This window comes from Melanerpes formicivorus, unplaced genomic scaffold, assembly GCF_026170545.1.
Source record: "Melanerpes formicivorus ecotype bairdi unplaced genomic scaffold, bMelFor1.0.p_v2 SCAF_101, whole genome shotgun sequence".
In the NCBI taxonomy this organism is placed as follows: Eukaryota; Metazoa; Chordata; class Aves; order Piciformes; family Picidae; genus Melanerpes; species Melanerpes formicivorus.
Genome location: NW_027142453.1, coordinates 1,077,083 through 1,095,417, shown reverse-complemented (window position 1 = coordinate 1,095,417; position 18,335 = coordinate 1,077,083). Strand labels below are relative to the sequence as shown.

The following is an 18,335-nucleotide window of genomic DNA, read 5'->3' as shown; positions in this document are numbered from 1 at the left end:
GGTCTCCCCTGAGCCTCCTCTTCTCCAGGCTAAGCATCCCCAGCTCCCTCAGCCTCTCCTCACAGGGCTGTGCTCCAGACCCCTCCCCAGCTTTGTTGCCCTTCTCTGGACACCTTCCAGCAACTCAACATCTTTCCTAAACTGAGGGACCCAGAACTGGACACAGGATTCAAGGTGTAGCCTAACCAGTGCAGTGTACAGGGGCATAATGACCTCCCTGCTCCTGCTGGCCTAAATATGTGTGTCTGCACATGTCAGGAACACACAGCAATGAAGTGATTTTGAATATTTCACTTTAAAAACGAGGCTGAAGTCCTGAGGATGATGTGAGGGAATCGAATCTGCCAGATTTCACAACAGTTGTGATAAGAAGCTGGTGAAACATTTTACTACAGCTGGATACACAGTACAACCAATTTAATCCAAATGCAAATGTTGAAGACAAATATCCTGCAGCACCCATCAGTCTCTTCTGTGAGCACTGCCAGATGCCAAGAATTTGAGGATGACTGCTAATGCATTTGGTCACTTCAAATTCTGCCTCTTGCTGGGGGAGGGCAAAAATAAAGTTTAGCAACAGTGTACATGTTACTGCAGAGTGAACTGCAGGCTATAACACATGCTGAAGCTCTGCAGATTCAGACAATCCCAATGCACATTAAGGATCCCAATTAGGGAACAACACTGCTACCATGGCATTTTCCATGAGAGCTCAGGAGTTGATCTGCTGGAGGGTAGAGAGGCTCTGCAGAGGGACCTCGACAGGCTGGACAGATGGGCAGAGTCCAAGGGCAGGAGATTGAACACATCCAAGTGCCAGGTTCTGCACATTGGCCACAACAACCCCATGCAGTGCTACAGGCTGGGGTCAGAGTGGCTGGAGAGCGGCCAGGTAGAGAGGGACCTGGGGGTGCTGGTCGATAGTAGGCTGAACATGAGCCTGCAGTGTGCCCAGGCAGCCAAGAGGGCCAATGGCATCCTGGACTGCGTCAGGAACAGTGTGGCCAGCAGGAGCAGGGAGGTCATTGTGCCCCTGTACACTGCACTGGTTAGGCCACACCTTGAGTCCTGTGTCCAGTTCTGGGCCCCTCAGTTTAGGAAGGAGGTTGACTTGATGGAGTACGTTCAGAGAAGGGCAACGAAGTTGGTGAGGGGTTTGGAACACAGCCCTGTGAGGAGAGGCTGAGGGAGCTGGGATTGCTTAGCCTGGAGAAGAGGAGACTCAGGGGTGACCTTATTGCTCTCTACAACTACCTGAAGGGAGGATGTAGACAGGTGGATGTTGGTCTCTTCTGCCAGGCAACCAGTACCAGAACAAGAGGACACAGTCTCAGGCTGTGCCAGGGGAGGTTCAGGTTGGATGTTAGGAAGAAGTTCTATACAGAGAGAGTGATGGCCCATTGGAATGGGCTGCCTGGGGAGGTGGTGGAGTCACCATCACTGGAGGTGTTCTGGAGGAGACTTGCTGGGGTGCTTGGTGCCATGGGTTAGCTGTTTGGGTGGGTTGGATTGGTTGATGGGTTGGACATGATGATCTTGAAGGTCTCTTCCAACCTGGTCTGGTTTATTCTAAATAAAGGTTTATTCTAAATAAATAAGGGGGTTTTATTCTTCTGGTGTGCAAAAAGTCATGTTTCCTGAGTGAATCTGGAGCTACTGAAGTGAGAAAATGTGGATTACATTGCAAACTGTGCTCCTGAAGTCTCAGGCCAGAGTCAATCACAGCACTTTACATTTAGGTGCATTAAGAAGCCACAGTAATCAGAGAGGGACGTATACCAGAAACAAACAGGAAGTGACTACTGGGACTTGGCACTGTCAAATGTCACCATATGGAAGAGGTTAGAAACTTTTTGAAGGCTCAGCTCCTAAATGGCTGATGTTATCCACTGAGGTCAATAAAAACACCACGGGGAAACTTAATGAATTTACTTTTATTACTCCACAATAAATTAGGACCTCCAAAATAAAAAATATATTGAGACTCTCATAATTCCAGCAATAACTCTTGCCATTTCACTAAGCAACACTACATCATCTCCACTAATTCCAACATACTTGTGTTTCTGAACACCTCCCATCTTACAGCAGTTTCCTTATTAATAAATGCCACTGGGGGGGTGAAGCAGAGGGAAAAAAGCATTCTCCCAGATACAAGGGTATTTATTTCACCCAGGACCCCACATTCTCTTGCACTTCCTGATTTGTACTTTCAGCTCCAGAATTTCTGCTTCATCCAAAAATAAACACAAGCCAGATACCTAATCACAGATCTGAGAGCAAAACGTGTATCCAGCAGAGCCTTCCTATTAACTGCACATAGCCCCTTTAAACTAGGTAGCCAGGTCAGCAATGAAAGTGCTATTCTTCATACCCTGTTTTTAGCAGAGAGTACTGAAGACCAAGTAGGAACTAAAACTCTGTTCATGTGGTGAGTCTTCTTCTCAGTATCCAAGGAATAGAATAGAATAGAATAGAATAGAATAGAATAGAATAGAATAGAATAGAATAGAATAGAATAGAATAGAATAGAATAGAATAGAATAGAATAGAATAGAATAGAATAGAATAGAATAGAATAGAATAGAATAGAATAGAATAGAATAGAATAGAATAGAATAGACCAGGTTGAAAGAGACCTTCAAGATCATCGTGTCCAACCTATCATCCAACACCACCCAACCAACTAACCCATGGCGCCAAGCACCCCATCAAGTCTCCTCCTGAACACCTCCAGCAATAGCGACCCCACCACCTCCCCAGGCAGCCCATTCCAATGGGCAATCACTCTCTCTCTGTAAAACTTCCTCCTGACATCCAGCCTGAACCTCCCCTGGTGCAGCCTGAGACTGTGTCCTCTTGTTCTGGTGCTTCCTGCCTGGGAGATGAGACCAACCTCTGACTGTCTACAACCTCCCTTCAGGTAGTTGTAGACAGCAATAAGGTCACCCCTGAGTCTCCTCTTCTCCAGGCTAAGCAACCCCAGCTCCCTCAGCCTCTCCTCATAGGGCTTGTGCTTCAAGCCCCTCCCCAGCTTTGTTGCTCTTCTCTGGACACACTCCAGCAACTCAACCTCCTTCCTAAACTGAGGGGCCCACAACTGGACACAGGACTCGAGGTGTGGCCTAACCAGTGCAGTGGACAGGGGCACAATGACCTCCCTGATCCTGCTGACCACACTGTTCCTGATGCAGGCCAGGATGCCATTGGCCCTCCTGGCCACCTGGGCACACTGCAGGCTCATGTTCAGCCTACCATCGACCAGCACCCCCAGGTCCCTCTCTGCCTGGCTGCTCTCCAGCCACTCTGACCCCAGCCTGTAGCACTGCACGGGGCTGTTGTGGCCAATGTGCAGAACCCAGCACTTGGACTAGTTCATTTAGTAATCTTGTGCTCATCCCCAAGACAGGCAGAACTTTAAAAGTGTCAGCTCTAATGTGAGCCTTCCCTTCTCAAAAGGTTCCAGCAATAAAGAGCTGAAGCAAAGCAATGTTTTAAAGAATATGCTTTGCATTGCATTGATGAAAGAAAGGAACAGTGGCTGAGGAAACTGGGATAAGGTTCAGCCTGGATAAGAGGAGGCTGAGGGGAGACCTTCTTGCTCTCTACAACTACCTGAAAGGAGGTCTTCTCCAAAGAAACTAGAAAGAGGAAATAGAAAGAATAGAATAGAATAGAATAGACCAGACCAGGTAGGAAGTGACCTTCAAGATCACCGTGTCCAACCCATCAACTAATCCAACCCATCTAAAAAACTAACCCATGGCACCAAGCACCCCATCAAGTCTCCTCCTGAACACCTCCAATGATGGTGACTCCACCACCTCCCCAGGCAAGCCCATTCCAATGGGCAATCACTCTCTCTGTATAGAACTTCTTCCTAACACCCAACCTAACCCTCCCCTGGTGCAGCCTGAGACTGTGACTCAATGACTCAAGTTGCAGCAGGGGAGGTTTATATTGGATTCTAGGAAAAATGTCTTTAGTGAAAGAGTGGTCAGGCATTGGAAGAAGCTGCCCAGGGAAATGGTGGAGTCACCCTCCCTGGGAGTGTTCACAAGCCTTGTAGAAATGGCCCTTCAGGACATGGTTTAGTGGTGTCAGGTTGGTGGTTGGACTTTGGTGATCACAGAGGTCTTTTCCAAGCCAAACAACTCTATGATTCTGTAATTTTAAGCTAGAAGCCAGCTGATGACAGGCAGAATTTTCAGGCTGCAGCCCCAAGAACTGAAGCAATCTGTTTCATTTAAGAAGGGCACTGACAGTACCCTTCTTAACCAGCACCTTCAAAATGTAAGAAGTCAGGTTTAATGGAAATGCACAGAGAGCTTTCCATTACTTCAGCCCCCAGCATAACACTGTGGATCATCCAAATTGCCTGACTACAGTTTCCTACATCCTCATAAAACCAAAATGTAGGTTTCAATGATGATATTTTTTTCATGAAGACAGCTTTTTTTAGGTACTAAATATTTAGGTCTGCCAGACTTGAGGGAGATCTGGGTAGACATTACCAAGTCAGGAATTGTTTCAATGCTATCACTTGGGCATTTTGACTCAAAACCGTGTGACTTCACAAGCTACTTATCATCTGTTTCATTCCCTTGCATTTCACCCAGGGAACACACACAAGCTCCACAGATAGAACAGCTCCCAGGATGAGGGCTAGCTTTAATCTCAGGCAAGTGCTAATTAATTTTGTTCCTGACTCCTGCAAAGACATCTACTAATACAATGTCACTCTATAACCAAGGATGGAGCTGGTGCAAACAGCTCCTAGGCACAAACAAGGATGTTCGGCTCAAAAAAGCAGTTTAGTCCTTTGCACCCCAACTTGATAGAATAGAATAGAATAGAATAGAATAGAATAGAATAGAATAGAATAGAATAGAATAGAATAGAATAGAATAGAATAGAATAGAATAGAATAGAATAGAATAGAATAGAATAGACCAGGTTGGAAGAGACCTTCAAGATCATCGCGTCCAACCTATCATCCAACACCACCTAATCAACTAACCCATGTAACCAAGCACCCTGTCAAGTCTCCTCCTGAACACCTCCAGTGACGGTGACTCCACCACCTCCCCAGGCAGCCCATTCCAATGGGCAATCACTCCCTCTGTGTAAAACTTCCTCCTGACCTCCAGCCTGAACTTCCCCTGGTGCAGCCTGAGACTGTGTCCTCTTGTTCTGGTGCTGGCTGCCTGGGAGAAGAGACCAACCTCTGCCTCTGTGTTCTCCCCTCCTCAGCTTTGCAGAGCCAAAATATGTTGACCTTCAGGTTTTCTGTTTGGGGAAATTAATAATGGCCACAGTTTTACACAGGCATGCCTTTAAAGATCTCTAAAACATAAATGTGAGGAATGCATATGCATAAGATAACAATGCAGCCATAACAGGAGCCATGTAACTGTCCAGCTCTGTCACCCATCTCTTTCTCACAGCAACTGACTTTAAAAGCAGTCCCACTGGAAACGAGCGAGCAGTTTGCAAAGGAAGTTGTTATTCCACGTGGGCAAGCCATGGTAAAACCAGACAAGACCTCTAAGCAGAACTGTGAGCAGAAGATTAGCATATCACAAACAAGCAATGAACTTCAGTGTAATTACTTCTGCCAGTATAGCATTCTTTTTCTTTCCCCCCCCCGCTTCACATTTTGGTTTTCACCCCCTGCTGCCCTTGGCCAAATACTTAATTGGTTTTATTTAGGAAGAGAGCAAAGCTTAAAAGCTCCCTTTCAGCACTACAGGTGTTAGAAATCTTGAGGCTTGTGTTGGTGCTCACAAGAGGGGTTTGCTCTTACATATCCATTTGCTGCATCTTATCATGCACACGTTCAAACACTCCACTCCTGAAAGATTCTCTCCGTAAAGTGCTGCCATATGGCAGCTTTCACAAATTATCAACTGTACCAAAACATCCAAAAATAACATCTTCCTCAAGTGAAATAAAAACAATTACCAGCAGAGACTTTGTGGTATAGTTCTCAGCTAAGGAATCAATACCACGTTGCTGAAACGCTCTAAGGAAGCACACAAGCAACCTCCAGAGAAAAAGGGCGCCGGATTAAACAGCCCACGAGCATCAATGATAGATGGAATATGCACGGTTTAGGCTTCTGTTAAAAGTCTGTCATTAGCTGCAAGACAAAGCCAATCCATTTAATTAAAACCTTAGCTCACAAACACATTCACCAAGTCAGTGAAGCTTAACAAATCTAATCTGAATGAAAGGGACAAGCCGAGTTAAAAGAGCAGCTCCCTGATGTTCCTTGCTCTAGTGGTTTCATGTAACCACTGATCACCAACTACTACGCCGGCAAACATACACCACCCTTGGCTACATGGGAGTTGCCTGTCTAAATATAGCTACTTTTAAATAATGCATGCAAGTTATAAAATAAAGTGCTACTGAATTATTTAGCATGGAGCTCATCCTCAACAAAGATAGATCGCTTTTAATTAAGGGGCAAGACAAATGTTTATACTCAGGGTTGCGTATCAGTGCAAATGGCAACCAGTAAAGCAACATTTCACGACTCCAATTATGTCAGCAGTCAGTTTTTCCTGTATATATATATATATATATATATACACACACACGTCTGTTTCACAGAAATAGAACTGAGATGCAAACTAAGATATGCAAAAAGCATCACTTGTAGAGCTGTCTCAGAACTTCAGGCAATCCCAGCTTTGCATTCATTCACAACTCTCCGATACAGAATATCCCACCAACCTGTGCCAGCTGGTGAGAGAACTGGCTGAGAACTCATGCTCACCAACCTGTTTCAATCACATTCAGCATCCATATATTTTCCTTACACAAGGATCAACCTCTGTGAGAGCAAACACATTTAACACTCCCCCCTCCCCCCTAATAAAATGCCATGTTCCACCAGCTTTAAAACATTTTGAAGGCTGCCACACCAAGTGGTGTAGAGATGAAACTTTGTATAGGACTATATTCACAGCACGATGCAATAGTTGCATAGAGTTTACTGTAGGGGAACCCACCCTTCAGACAGGCCTCACAACGGCAAATGCAACATGAACATTTAGCAATAAAACGAGATGCTACACTGTGTTTAAGAGGTTTCAGGGGGGAAAAAATTGCCTTCCACCTGACAGAGTGGGATAACACTACTCTGTCCCAGCCAATGCTTCCTGTTTAAAGGTGGCTGCCTTTTGGATGTAGTGCGTGAAGTGGCAGCTCCGGGGAAGGACAGCACCACTCCGACAGGACTCCACAAACAGCACCTCTCTAGCTCTAATGGGTGCTCTGCAAAGGAAACACCACCACATGACCTACTGTGTAGAAATCAAAACGTTAAGTATGCCCTGCCAGGGCCTGCACGCAGCCACTCTGCCCCTCAAACCAGATGCTCACAGCAAACATTCTGATCTGGATGTCACCGCACCCACCAGCTCCCCCAAATGGGGTTCTAGGCAGAGCCCACCACTGAATGTGGGCCATGCTTTGTAGAAAATCATGGGATCCCTCCACACGGAAAGCAAGTCAATCTCATGATTTTTATATTTTTGAACACATGCTTGCTTAAGTTCATTTTTACAGGAAAAAAGCGTGATGTAAACACACCGCCATTCATCAAAAGGTTAATTCCACCAGGATGAGCCCCGCAGCTCGAGACAGCCAAAAAAAATGCATTAACCTGAAATTTGGTCAGCTGCTTAACGTATCCAGCCCCACGAGCAAGAACGTGTAAGTTTACATCTATCTCAAAGGGTGCCTTTCAAGGTGGAAATCGCGTTTCCCTCCTCCGCTCCCTTCCCGCTCCCAAGGCGGACCGACGTGCCACCCCGGGTTTCCTGCCGCCGCTGCCTGCCTCTCCGGCGGAGGGCACGGCGGCGGCCCATCGGGACAGGGGGTGAAGACGACAGGGGAGGAAGGAAAGTTGGCGAGGAAAAGCTGGTTGAAGCAGCCCACTCGCGCTGCGGGGAGGCAGGGCGTGATCCCCGCGGCAACGGTGCCCGCCGCCGAGGAAGAGAAGCCGAAGGGAGGCAGCCCGCCGCTTCCCCCCACACCCAGGACGCCAGGCAGGACAGGGCGGCTGCCGGCCGCCGGGGCAAGCGGCACCCCCTCCGGCCCCGCAAAGCTCCGCCACCCCGGGGGGCTCTTCCTGCCAGCCGGGGACAGATGTGGACGCAACAGCTGGACGGGGAGGAGGGGAGAGGGAAGGAGGGGAGAGGGAAGGAAGGAAGAAGCACGGCTGCCTCACACACACAACCCCCCACCCCCCCGCGCCGCTGCTCCCGGGGATGCGGGCGGGATGCAGCGGCCGCCCACGGCTCCTAGTTGGACCCCGCTCTAGGATGGGGATGGAGAAACTTGCCCCGGAGGGAGCGCGGTTCGCCGGCTTCTGTCTCTCTTACCTTGCTGCGGATCTGGCCCGAGGTGGACACTTTCCGGATGAGTTTCTGGGGGCCCTCGTGCTCCCCTTCGCTGTCCGACGACTCGTCCGCCGGCCCCGCCACCGCCGCCGGGGGCTGGGGCTGGGGCTGTTGCGGGATCCCAGCGCCGCTCATCCCCGACTCGGCCCCGGCCATCTTCCCGGACTCCTGCCGAGAGAGAGCACACGAGCCCGGCTCAGCCAGGGCAGCCGCTGCCGCTCCCCTCCCCAGGGAGGAGGAGGCGGAGGCGGCGCGGGAGGGTGGGGAAAGAGGCGGTGCAGGGGGGAGGGGACGGAGGCAGCCGCGGCGGGGACGGAGCCGGCCGCTGGTGGAGTGAAACGGGCCGGCCAGCCGCCATCTTCCGACGACCCTGCCGATAGAGATGGGCCCCGAGCCCGCCTGGCCCCACTACGGAGGTCGCCGCTCCCTGCTCGCAGGGGGCCGGAGCGCCGCCACCCGCCAGCGGGCGGAGCCGGGGCGGACGAGCTCGGGCCCGGCCCCCTGCGCCCCCGCCGCCGGGGAGCCGCTGAGAGCGAGCACCGGCGCCAGGGGGCGCCGAGTGGCTCCGGTGTCGGCCCGGATGGGTCGGGGCGGAGAAAGCCGCGCCGCAGGTGAGAGCTGGAGCGGCGGGGAGAGTCCAAAGGGCGAAGGAGGCGAAGGCAGGCGGGGAGGGCGCGCGGTGCGCCCAGCATCTGCCCAGCCTCCCCCGGCCGTCCCCGCGCGAACAGAGCCCGGCGAGGTTCGGGAAGTGCACAAGGTGGAGGCTGAGAAGGGCCCTCTGGTACCTGAGCCCCTTCCGTTTGCCCCCCTCATTACACAACGCCGCGCGGTTCCCGAAAGCAGGGGATGGCCGGTGGGAGGTGGAAAGCCAAATTCTAAGTGTCTCAAGCAAGCCCAGCGAAAACCGCGCGGCTCTGAGTGCGGGTGGCCTTCCCACCTACTGTCCCGCCACGGATGAGGATTTTCCCTCGGGGTGACGTTAGGGAACTGAACGGACAGCATCTATCGCAATGAGTTCTTATCTATGCCTTTCCAAGTAGTGAGCCTTATGGTACCCTTCAGCATCAAAGCACTGGGCAGTTTAGGCAAATGCATACACTGATTTCCAGTAGTTTTCTCCTGTTATTTTTGTTCCTTATCATTCTGTTCATTTTTGTCTTTGTAAAAGGTGAGCTTTTACTTTTGGGGAAAGAAAGGGTCAGTTTTCCCTTTTAATCTCCGACCTGGCAGCTCACAGGATCTCGAAATGTCACCACATGGTCTGAATTGCGGGACTTCGAAATGGTTGTGGCTACTATGTAGCCAGTGTTCAAAATAAGCACTTAAGTCACAGCAATACTAAATAAAACACCCAACTCTTAGCTGCGTGGACCAGCTTAAACATGAGAAAGCAATCAATACTTGTGGCTTCCATATTCCCACAATTCTATTTGTGTTTCCAGAATGGGAAACTGACATCCTTTAATGCGCTAATATAATGAGGCAGTACCTAAATATAAAGCAGTTAATGAGGAATGAAACCAAACCCACAGCATACAACCCTACCCTACAGTGCAGACACCTTGCCACAACCTTAATTTAATATAATCCAGAGTAACCCACTTCTTTTGTTGGGGCTTTTACTTATAGTAAGGGAAATCAAATATTTCCATGAAGCCTTGCAGGTCCTGTGGCTTAGTTCTGTGTTACTGCATCAGGTACTTCAAATGCAATCCTACTACCCTCACTTGTGTTAAGTTGTATTAGAAAGTCGAAGGTATATTAATAAAAACTAAATAATAAATCTGTTAACTTATATTTTAGAGGAATTTTTGATCATATTTGATCAGTTCTGGAGCCCCTATTACAAGAGGGATGTGGAGGTGCTGGAGCGTGTCCAGAGAAGGGCCAGGAGGATGATCAGAGGGCTAGAGCACCTCTCCTATGAGGACAGAGTGAAGGAGTTGGGGCTGTTCAGTCTGCAGAAGAGAAGGCTCCCAGGTGACCTCATTGTGGCCTTCCAGGATCTGAAGGGGGCCTACAGGAAGGCTGGGGAGGGACTGCTCAGGATCTCAGGTAGTGATAGGACTAGGGGGAATGGAATGAAGCTGGAGGTGGGGAGATTCAGGCTGGAGGTGAGGAGGAAGTTCTTCCCCATGAGAGTGGTGAAGCCCTGGAATGGGTTGTCCAGGGAGGTGGTCGAGGCCCTGTCCCTGGAGGTGTTTAAGCCCAGGCTGGATGAGGCTCTGGCCAGCCTGATCTAGTGTGGGGTGTCCCTGCCCATGGCAGGGGGGGTTGGAACTAGATGATCCTTGTGGTCCCTTCCAACCCTGACTGATACTATGATACTATGATATTCACTACACTCCCTACTAGAATTACAGCAGGGCCTAAATCCTACCATTAATGCCACATCTCAAAGTATTTGAAGTTTTCATATGTCCTTTCCAGGCCAGTTGTGAAGCTAAGGGGTAATCCTCTCGTGCCTCTCTCTTCACCAGAGAGGGAGTTGTTTTCCAAAAACACAGGATCAAACTTGAGCAAGCATAAATTTGGGTGCTGCATTTTGGCCACAGCAACCCCATGCAGAGCTACAGGCTGGGGTCGGAGTGGCTGGAGAGCTCCCAAACAGAGAGGGACCTGGGGGTGCTGATTGACAGCTGCCTAAACATGAGCCAGCAGTGTGCCCAGGTGGCCAAGAGGGCCAATGGCATCCTGGCATGCATTAAGAATAGCGTGGCCAGCAGGAGCAGGGAGGTCATTGTGCCCCCGGACTCTGCACTGGTTAGGCCACACCTTGAGTCCTGTGTCCAGTTCTGGGCCCCTCAGTTTAAGAAGGACTTAACGTGTCCAGAGAAGGGCAACGAGGCTGAGGAGCGGCCTTGAGCACAGCCCTGTGAGGAGAGGCTGAGGGAGCTGGGATTGTTTAGCCTGGAGAAGAGGAGGCTCAGAGGTGACCTTATTGCCCTCTACAACTACCTGAAGGGGTGGTTGTGGCTGGGAGGGAGTTGGTCTCTTCTCCCAGGCAACCAGCACCAGAACAAGAGGACACAGTCTCAAGCTGCGCCAGGGGGAGTTTAGGCTGAAGGTGAGGAGAAAGTTCTTCACCAAGAGAGTTGTTCACCATTGGAATGTGCTGCCCAGGGAGGTGGTGGAGTCACCATCCCTGGAGGTGTTCAAGAGGGGATTGGACGTGGCACTTGGTGCCATGGTCTAGTCATGAGGTCTGTGGTGACAGGTTGGACTTGATGATCTTTGAGGTCTCTTCTAACCTTGGTGATACTGTAAAGTATATACTGCTCTCAGTGAATTAATTTGTGGCATGACTAGGAAGAAAGATAGGTTCAAAGCAATGTTTATGGACACTTGTTCTTTCTGCTCTCCTTCCTTCTTCTTCAGTGCCTTTACTTCAGGAATAGGAAATTATGCCAGATCACATCTCACTGCAATTCCTTTAGTCTTCTGAAGGTAAACAACAACTGAACGTGGCAAAAGGACAAGAAGACAGAGTTTGCTAATTCATGCTAGCATGTGTTGCTTTTAAATGTGAGTGTGATTTGAGGGATGTATTAGTGCTAACAGAACACCAGCAAGGCTGACTGTTTAATTCAACCAAATTAGTCTGTTCTCCAAATTGGTCTCTTCTCCCAGGCAACCAGCACCAGAACAAGAGGACACAGTCTCAGGCTGCACCAGGGGAGGTTTAGGCTGGATGTTAGGAAGAAGTTCTACACAGAGAGAGTGATTGCCCATTGGAATGGGCTGCCTGAGGAGGTGGTGGAGTCACCATCACTGGAGGTGTTCAGGAGGAGACTTGATGGGGTGCTTGGTTGCATGGGTTAGTTGATTAGGTGGTGTTGGATGATAGGTTGGAGGCAATCATCATGAAGGTCTCTTCCAACCTGGTCTATTCTATTCTATTCTACTCTATTCTATTTCTGCAAATGTATACATTGTATATGTACAAAGACACTTTTATAGACTTCACTGTTCCCACTTGTTCTTCTTTTCAGAGGCATTAATAGATAATTAGGGTCCAGTTCCAGGTAAAGCTGCCTAAGATAGCCATGAAATTTTGCCTCAATAAGGACTACCAACTGGATTTCCATTCCTTCATCTCACAGCTGAAATTCTCCCAGGTGATCAATATCAGACACAGTATGACAAATACTGAATTTCACAGTATCACAGTATCACCAAGGTTGGAAGAGACCTCAATGATCATCAAGTCCAACCTGTCACCACAGACCTCATGACTAGACCATGGCACCAAGTGCCATGTCCAATCCCCTCTTGAACACCTCCAGGGATGGTGACTCCACCACCTCCCTGGGCAGCACATTCCAATGGCTAACAACTCTCTCTGTGAGGAACTTTCTCCTTACCTCGAGCCTAAACTTCCCCTGGTGCAGCTTGAGACTGTGTCCTCTTGTCCTGGTGCTGATTGCCTGGGAGAAGAGACCAACTCCTTCCTGACTACAACAACCCTTCAGGTAGTTGTAGAGAGCAATGAGGTCACCCCTGAGCCTCCTCCTCTCCAGGCTAAACAACCCCAGCTCCCTCAGCCTCTCCTCACAGGGCTGTGCTCAAGGCCTCTCCCCAGCCTTGTTGCCCTTCTCTGGACACCTTCAAGTGTCTCGATGTCCTTCTTAAACTGAGGGGCCCAGAACTGGACAGAGGACTCAAGGTGTGGCCTAACCAGTGCAGTGTACAGGGGCACAATGACTTCCCTGCTCCTGCTGGCCACACTATTCTTGATGCAGGCCAGGATGCCATTGGCCGCCTTGGCCACCTGGGCACACTGCTGGCTCATGTTTAGGCAGCTGTCAATCAGCATTTCAGCTCAGTGAATACAGCTGTGAACACTGTGGTACAAATGGTACTACTAGGCTTCTGCAGGTCAGGCTCTTAAAGAATATGAGGCTATACTCAGCCATTAAAAACACAGTATTTACTTAAGCTGTGTCTTTCATTTAACATACTCAGGTTTACGCTTCTTAGTAACTGACTTAGATTTCCTGACCGAAGCCATAGAAGACTGGCAAAAAGCATAAAGAAAGGTTGGCATTTAAAAGGAGATATTCAATGGATACAAAACAGCTCCACTGACATCATTTGTGCTCTGGCAATTGAAATCAGCTGATGATCTGCCCTTTATATTCAAAGAATGCTGAAGTGCTGGGTACGTGTATGTATGCGCCGTGAGAACATTTGGGCTCGACCACACCCCATCCCAGTAATCCAGTGTGTGTCACTAAAATGCACATGCAATGCAGGAAAAATAATCCAAACACACATACACCCCAGCTGTGCTGGAGATTATAGTTTATAATGGAGATTAATGCATTATTTGAGTCTAGGAACATAAATTATTCCAGCTCTGATACTAATTCCCTTCATAACAAGCATATTTACCTCTTTTTCTCTAGGCTATTTTGGCAGTTTGTAAGCTGGTAGATTAATACTTTTCTTCTCCTTCACCTGAAAAAGTTGTTCTGAGGGGACCTGGATTGATAGCATTATATGTGTCAGGTTAACAATTCATTATCCATCATGTTTAAAAGATTTTATTCAGTCTTTCATCATTTTGGTAGTTAGTCCTCAGTATCGTTTCTAGCTGGGCTCCCCACATTGAGCACATTAACGAAAGTTCTGCCTGCCTCAACTCCCTCTGCAAAGCAAATTAGCCATGTTATTCTCTCCTGGCTTCCTCACCTACCAAAGGGGAAGGCAAAATACAACACAATGTATGCATGCATGGCACTGTTAAAGAGAGCAACTATATCACCCGTGGTGTAGCTGAGGCAATCCTGTAACCTGCAAGTTACAGAGACGTGTTAAATGCTCCAGAGTGAGGAGGTGTGAACCAGTAGAAGTCAAAATAAAGGGTCACTTTTCAAAGACTCTAAGACTTATCTGTGCATTTCAGGGATTTCAGAGCTCTGATGAAATGTGAAAGTCGAGTATAGAATTTTGTAAGACATGTGCCGAGTGCTGCACTTTGGCCACGGCAATCCCATGCAGAGCTACAGGCTGGGGTCAGAGTGGCTGGAGAGCTGACAAACAGAGAGGGACCTGGGGGTGCTGATTGACAGCCGCCTGAATATGAGCCAGCAGTGTGCCCAGGTGGCCAAGAAGGCCAATGGCATCCTGGCCTGCATCAACAATAGTGTGGCCAGCAGGAGCAGGGAGGTCATTGTGCCCCTGGACTCTGCATTGGTTAGGCCACACCTTGAGTCCTCTGTCCAGTTCTGGGCCCCTCAGTTTAAGAAAGACATCGAAACACTTGAACGTGTCCAGAGAAGGGCAACAAGGCTGGGGAGAGGCCTTGAACACAGCCCTGTGAGGAGAGGCTGAGGGAGCTGGGGTTGTTTAGCCTGGAGAAGAGGAGGCTCAGGGGTGACTTCATTGCCCTCTACAACTACCTGAAAGGTGGTTGTAGCCAGGAAGGGGTTGGTCTCTTCTCCCAGGCAATCAGCACCAGAACAGGGGGACACAGTCTCAAGCTGCACCATGGGAGGTTTAGGCTCGAGGTAAGGAGAAAGTTCTTCACCGAGCGAGTCATTCGTCATTGGAATGTGCTGCCCAGGGAGGTGGTGGAGTCACCATCCCTGGAGGTGTTCAAGAGGGGATTGGATGTGGCATTGGTGCCATGGTCTAGTCATGAGGTCTGTGTTGATAGGTTGGACTCGATGATCCTCGAGGTCTCTTCCAACCTTAGTGATACTCTGATATATATATTTTGAGTGCAAAGCCCCTGAGTCCCTCTTGGGAAAAGGCGAGATGTGCCTTACGTTTTCCCTTACTTCAATTTAGCTCGATTATGGAGGGTCTAATGCAACTCTTGGTAGAGTCTGGAAGAGGTTTTCCATTTGGAATTGAGCTGGGAATTCAGAAAAGGATTGGATAGAATTTCGACATTGCACACACACACAAGTCCAACCCTGACAAGCAAAGGAGTTGCTGCTCCACTTGATGTCCACCACTTAATTCTCAAACCAGCTATAGAAACAGCACTTCCCAATGACTCCTGACAATTTGCAGAGATGATTAACTTGCACAGATTCAAAACCTGCAATAATTAGTTTCTTTTCTGCTGCTGCTGCTCTTTTGCTGTGTTTTGAGAGCGAGGGAGAAGCCTGGGCACTTTTTTCCCCCCCTTCATCATGCAGTTCTTCACCTAAACCCCTCTTTGGCCCCATTAAAATAAAAAGCCTGTTTACAAGAAGAACAATGTGGCTTTTGCCACAAAGACTGTATTTACCAGCAGGTTACCAGGTAAAGGATTGAGTAGTTTAGCTGAAATGAGAGTCTTGGAGAGAAAATCAGCACAGTGGTTAACCTTAAAACTGCATTCATGGATGTAGTCTTTAACAAATGCAGCAATGAAACGATAAACATGACCCATATCCTGGCCCTTACTGGGGGAGGGGAAACTGGAGGGAGGGAAAAAAAAAGACCTGCTCCTTGTTTCTCCTTGTTTATCTGATCCCTGCACACAGAAGGAAACAGATTTGGATGCTTCAGCCAGGACTCCACATTTCCAAGTGGAGGGACTTCAATCCATCCCCCTCCCGACTTTCAGCTGAGTTTCAGGTGATGGCAGCCAATTTAAATGTCACTGCTTAATAAGATAACACATTCGCGGGAGTCAGCTTTGCCACCTTCCTCCCACGATGTCTTCATCTCCTCAGGCAAAAGTCTCGGGTTTTTCTTGCCTGATCCTTTCAGTGTCAGCTCCATGTTACCGGAACACACATACAGCTGTTTTCCCTATCACAGCTGCATCTACAGCAGCAGCTTCGAGGCTTAAGGACTGCAGAGGGCAGCGGCGGGGGATGTTCAACTTCACGACAAAAATGAAGCTAGTAAAAATGCATTTGGGTGGGCTACAAATTCTAACAGGGAAAGCAGTGAACTTAAGTTCCATGTGGGTATCTTCAGAGCTGTGCTGCTGCTTTCCTGGGAGCAAGTATGCTGAGCCAGGCAAAGTGTGGCTCTCCTCTGGCTGTTCTTTAAAACTGTAGTTACAAGTAAAACCAGGGGCTCTGGACCAGCATAATGCCTTAGCAAAACATGGTACAGTCATCTAAAGGGGAGCTTGGCAGTAGCGTGGGTCCATGCTTCACATCGCCTCAACAAGTTCAGGGCCAGAGACAGCCTAGCCTTGACCTCTCCGCCTGAAATCTCCCAGGCAGCTACCCGAAGCCTATTTTTAGCCCTCCCTGCCTGATGTGTGTGTGTGCACAATGGAGAAAAGCCCAAGAGTGGGACCAGATGGCCCTGAAAAGGGAAATCTGATTTTATCGCCTGCTGAGGATGCCGGTGACATGATTTCCTTCGGCTGGAAGGAGGGTCTCTGAGCTGCTTAAACAAATCGCAAAACCACCGTTCCACAGCTTTCCTCCTGGCCGGTTTGGGCACTCGCTTCCCTTTGTTGGACCCGAAAGGCACGCACTTTCTCCGCACCCCACAAAACAGAGTGGCAGCCTGGGCTTTCCTGCCACAATGGGACCGATTCCCAGCCTGGCTACAGAAGAAGGAAAACAACAAAATAGTGTCTCTTTCTAGAAACTGCTTCCCAGCGCTGGACACGTTGGTCCTGCTGTGCTAAGAGAAGACATTTAACGGTATCGACATCCAATCCTCCCGCCCCCTCCCTCGGCAAAGTTGGAGGCAAGGCTCTCGGTGCTAATCCCAGGTTTTCCACCCGAGCAGTGAAACACAGAAAGGGCAATGAACTCCCTGTCCCCCAGAGGGACGAGCTTGACAGCAAATGGCCGGACACAGCGGGGGCGAAAGGCTCCCACCCCCCGCTCTTCGCAGGGAGGGGAAGAGAGCCGGCAGCCGGGATCTGGCATGGAGTGGGTTCGACAGATGGGAAGGGAAGGGTTAGGGTGAGCACCGATAAGGATGACAGCCCGACCCCCCGGCTGAACAATACAGGCAGGAAAAAGGGTAGGAAATGCCCGTGCAACGGCAAGGCACGCATGTACCTACCAGTTCCTCCCAGGCGGGGCTGCGGGCGCTATAGGAGGGGTACCCATGCTTCTCCATCACCCCGCAGCAGGTCCCCTACCTCCGCGGGAGGAGCGCCAACGGACCGCGGAGCAGTTTACAGCGGGCTGCGCTCTCTCCCGCTGCTACCGCTCCTCCAGCCGGCAGCGCTTCCCCGGCGCCGTTCTTCCTTCCCCCCCCACTCCCCGGCCCCGCTCCTCCCTTTTTCTCCCCCGGCCCCGTCCAGGCCCCCTCCTCCCTTCCCCGCCCGGCTCCTCTCCCTCCCACGGCCACCGGGCTCAGCCCCGGTTCCCGGGGGAGCCGGTCTGCAGCTGCCGCGCCGCTCACATCATCACCGCCGCCGTGTCCTCCGGTGCACGGCGCGGAGCCCGCCCCCACCGCCCCCTACCCGCCCGCGGCACCGCCCCGGGGGCTCCCCGGGCGCCGCGCACACCCACCCGCCCCCCGCCCTCCTCCCCTCGCCCTGGGAAGCCCAACGGATTATGGGCAAATCGCCTTGGGCATAAACCGTTTTACACTCGCTTCGGCTGGAGTGGAGGCGAGGCCGGCTGACGGGGATGCTCCCCGCGGCGCCGGGGGGAAGCCCCCTCGGTGGGCCGGGAGCCGCTCATGCCTCGCTGAGGTTACAACTCCCTTCCTATCCCCCGGCCCGGCCCCGTCGGCTTGGGGCGGGGTGGAGAGTGGGGTCTGCCACTCAGATGGGTGTCCCGGAGGGAGTTCTTCGCACTGCCCTGCTCCGGGACGAGCCCTCTCTGGAAGCTGGGAGACGTCAGGGTCTTAGTGCTGAGGTAACACTTTGCCCCACACCAAAGTTCCGGGAGCCCGATACTACACATCCTAACCTCGTTTGGCAGCCTCTTTCCCCTGTGGAAGGCACCGTGTGGTCCCACATGTACCTTCAGACAAACTGGAGCCGGGACACTG

General features: G+C 50.3%; 1 protein-coding gene across 1 annotated transcript in view; it reads right to left on the bottom strand.

Moving 5' to 3' along the window:
* The window catches only part of DGKH (diacylglycerol kinase eta), a 190,178-nt gene extending 172,599 nt beyond the window's left edge, over nucleotides 1-17,579 (bottom strand). Inside the window, exons 1-2 of the mRNA XM_068166490.1 lie at nucleotides 17,394-17,579; nucleotides 8,397-8,582 (exon numbers count right to left, since the gene is read on the bottom strand). Of these exons, the coding sequence (XP_068022591.1) occupies nucleotides 8,397-8,582; nucleotides 17,394-17,450 (243 nt within the window). The 5' untranslated portion in view covers nucleotides 17,451-17,579. The remainder of the gene's footprint in view (nucleotides 1-8,396; nucleotides 8,583-17,393) is intronic.
* Between the last annotated feature and the right edge of the window lie 756 nt (nucleotides 17,580-18,335).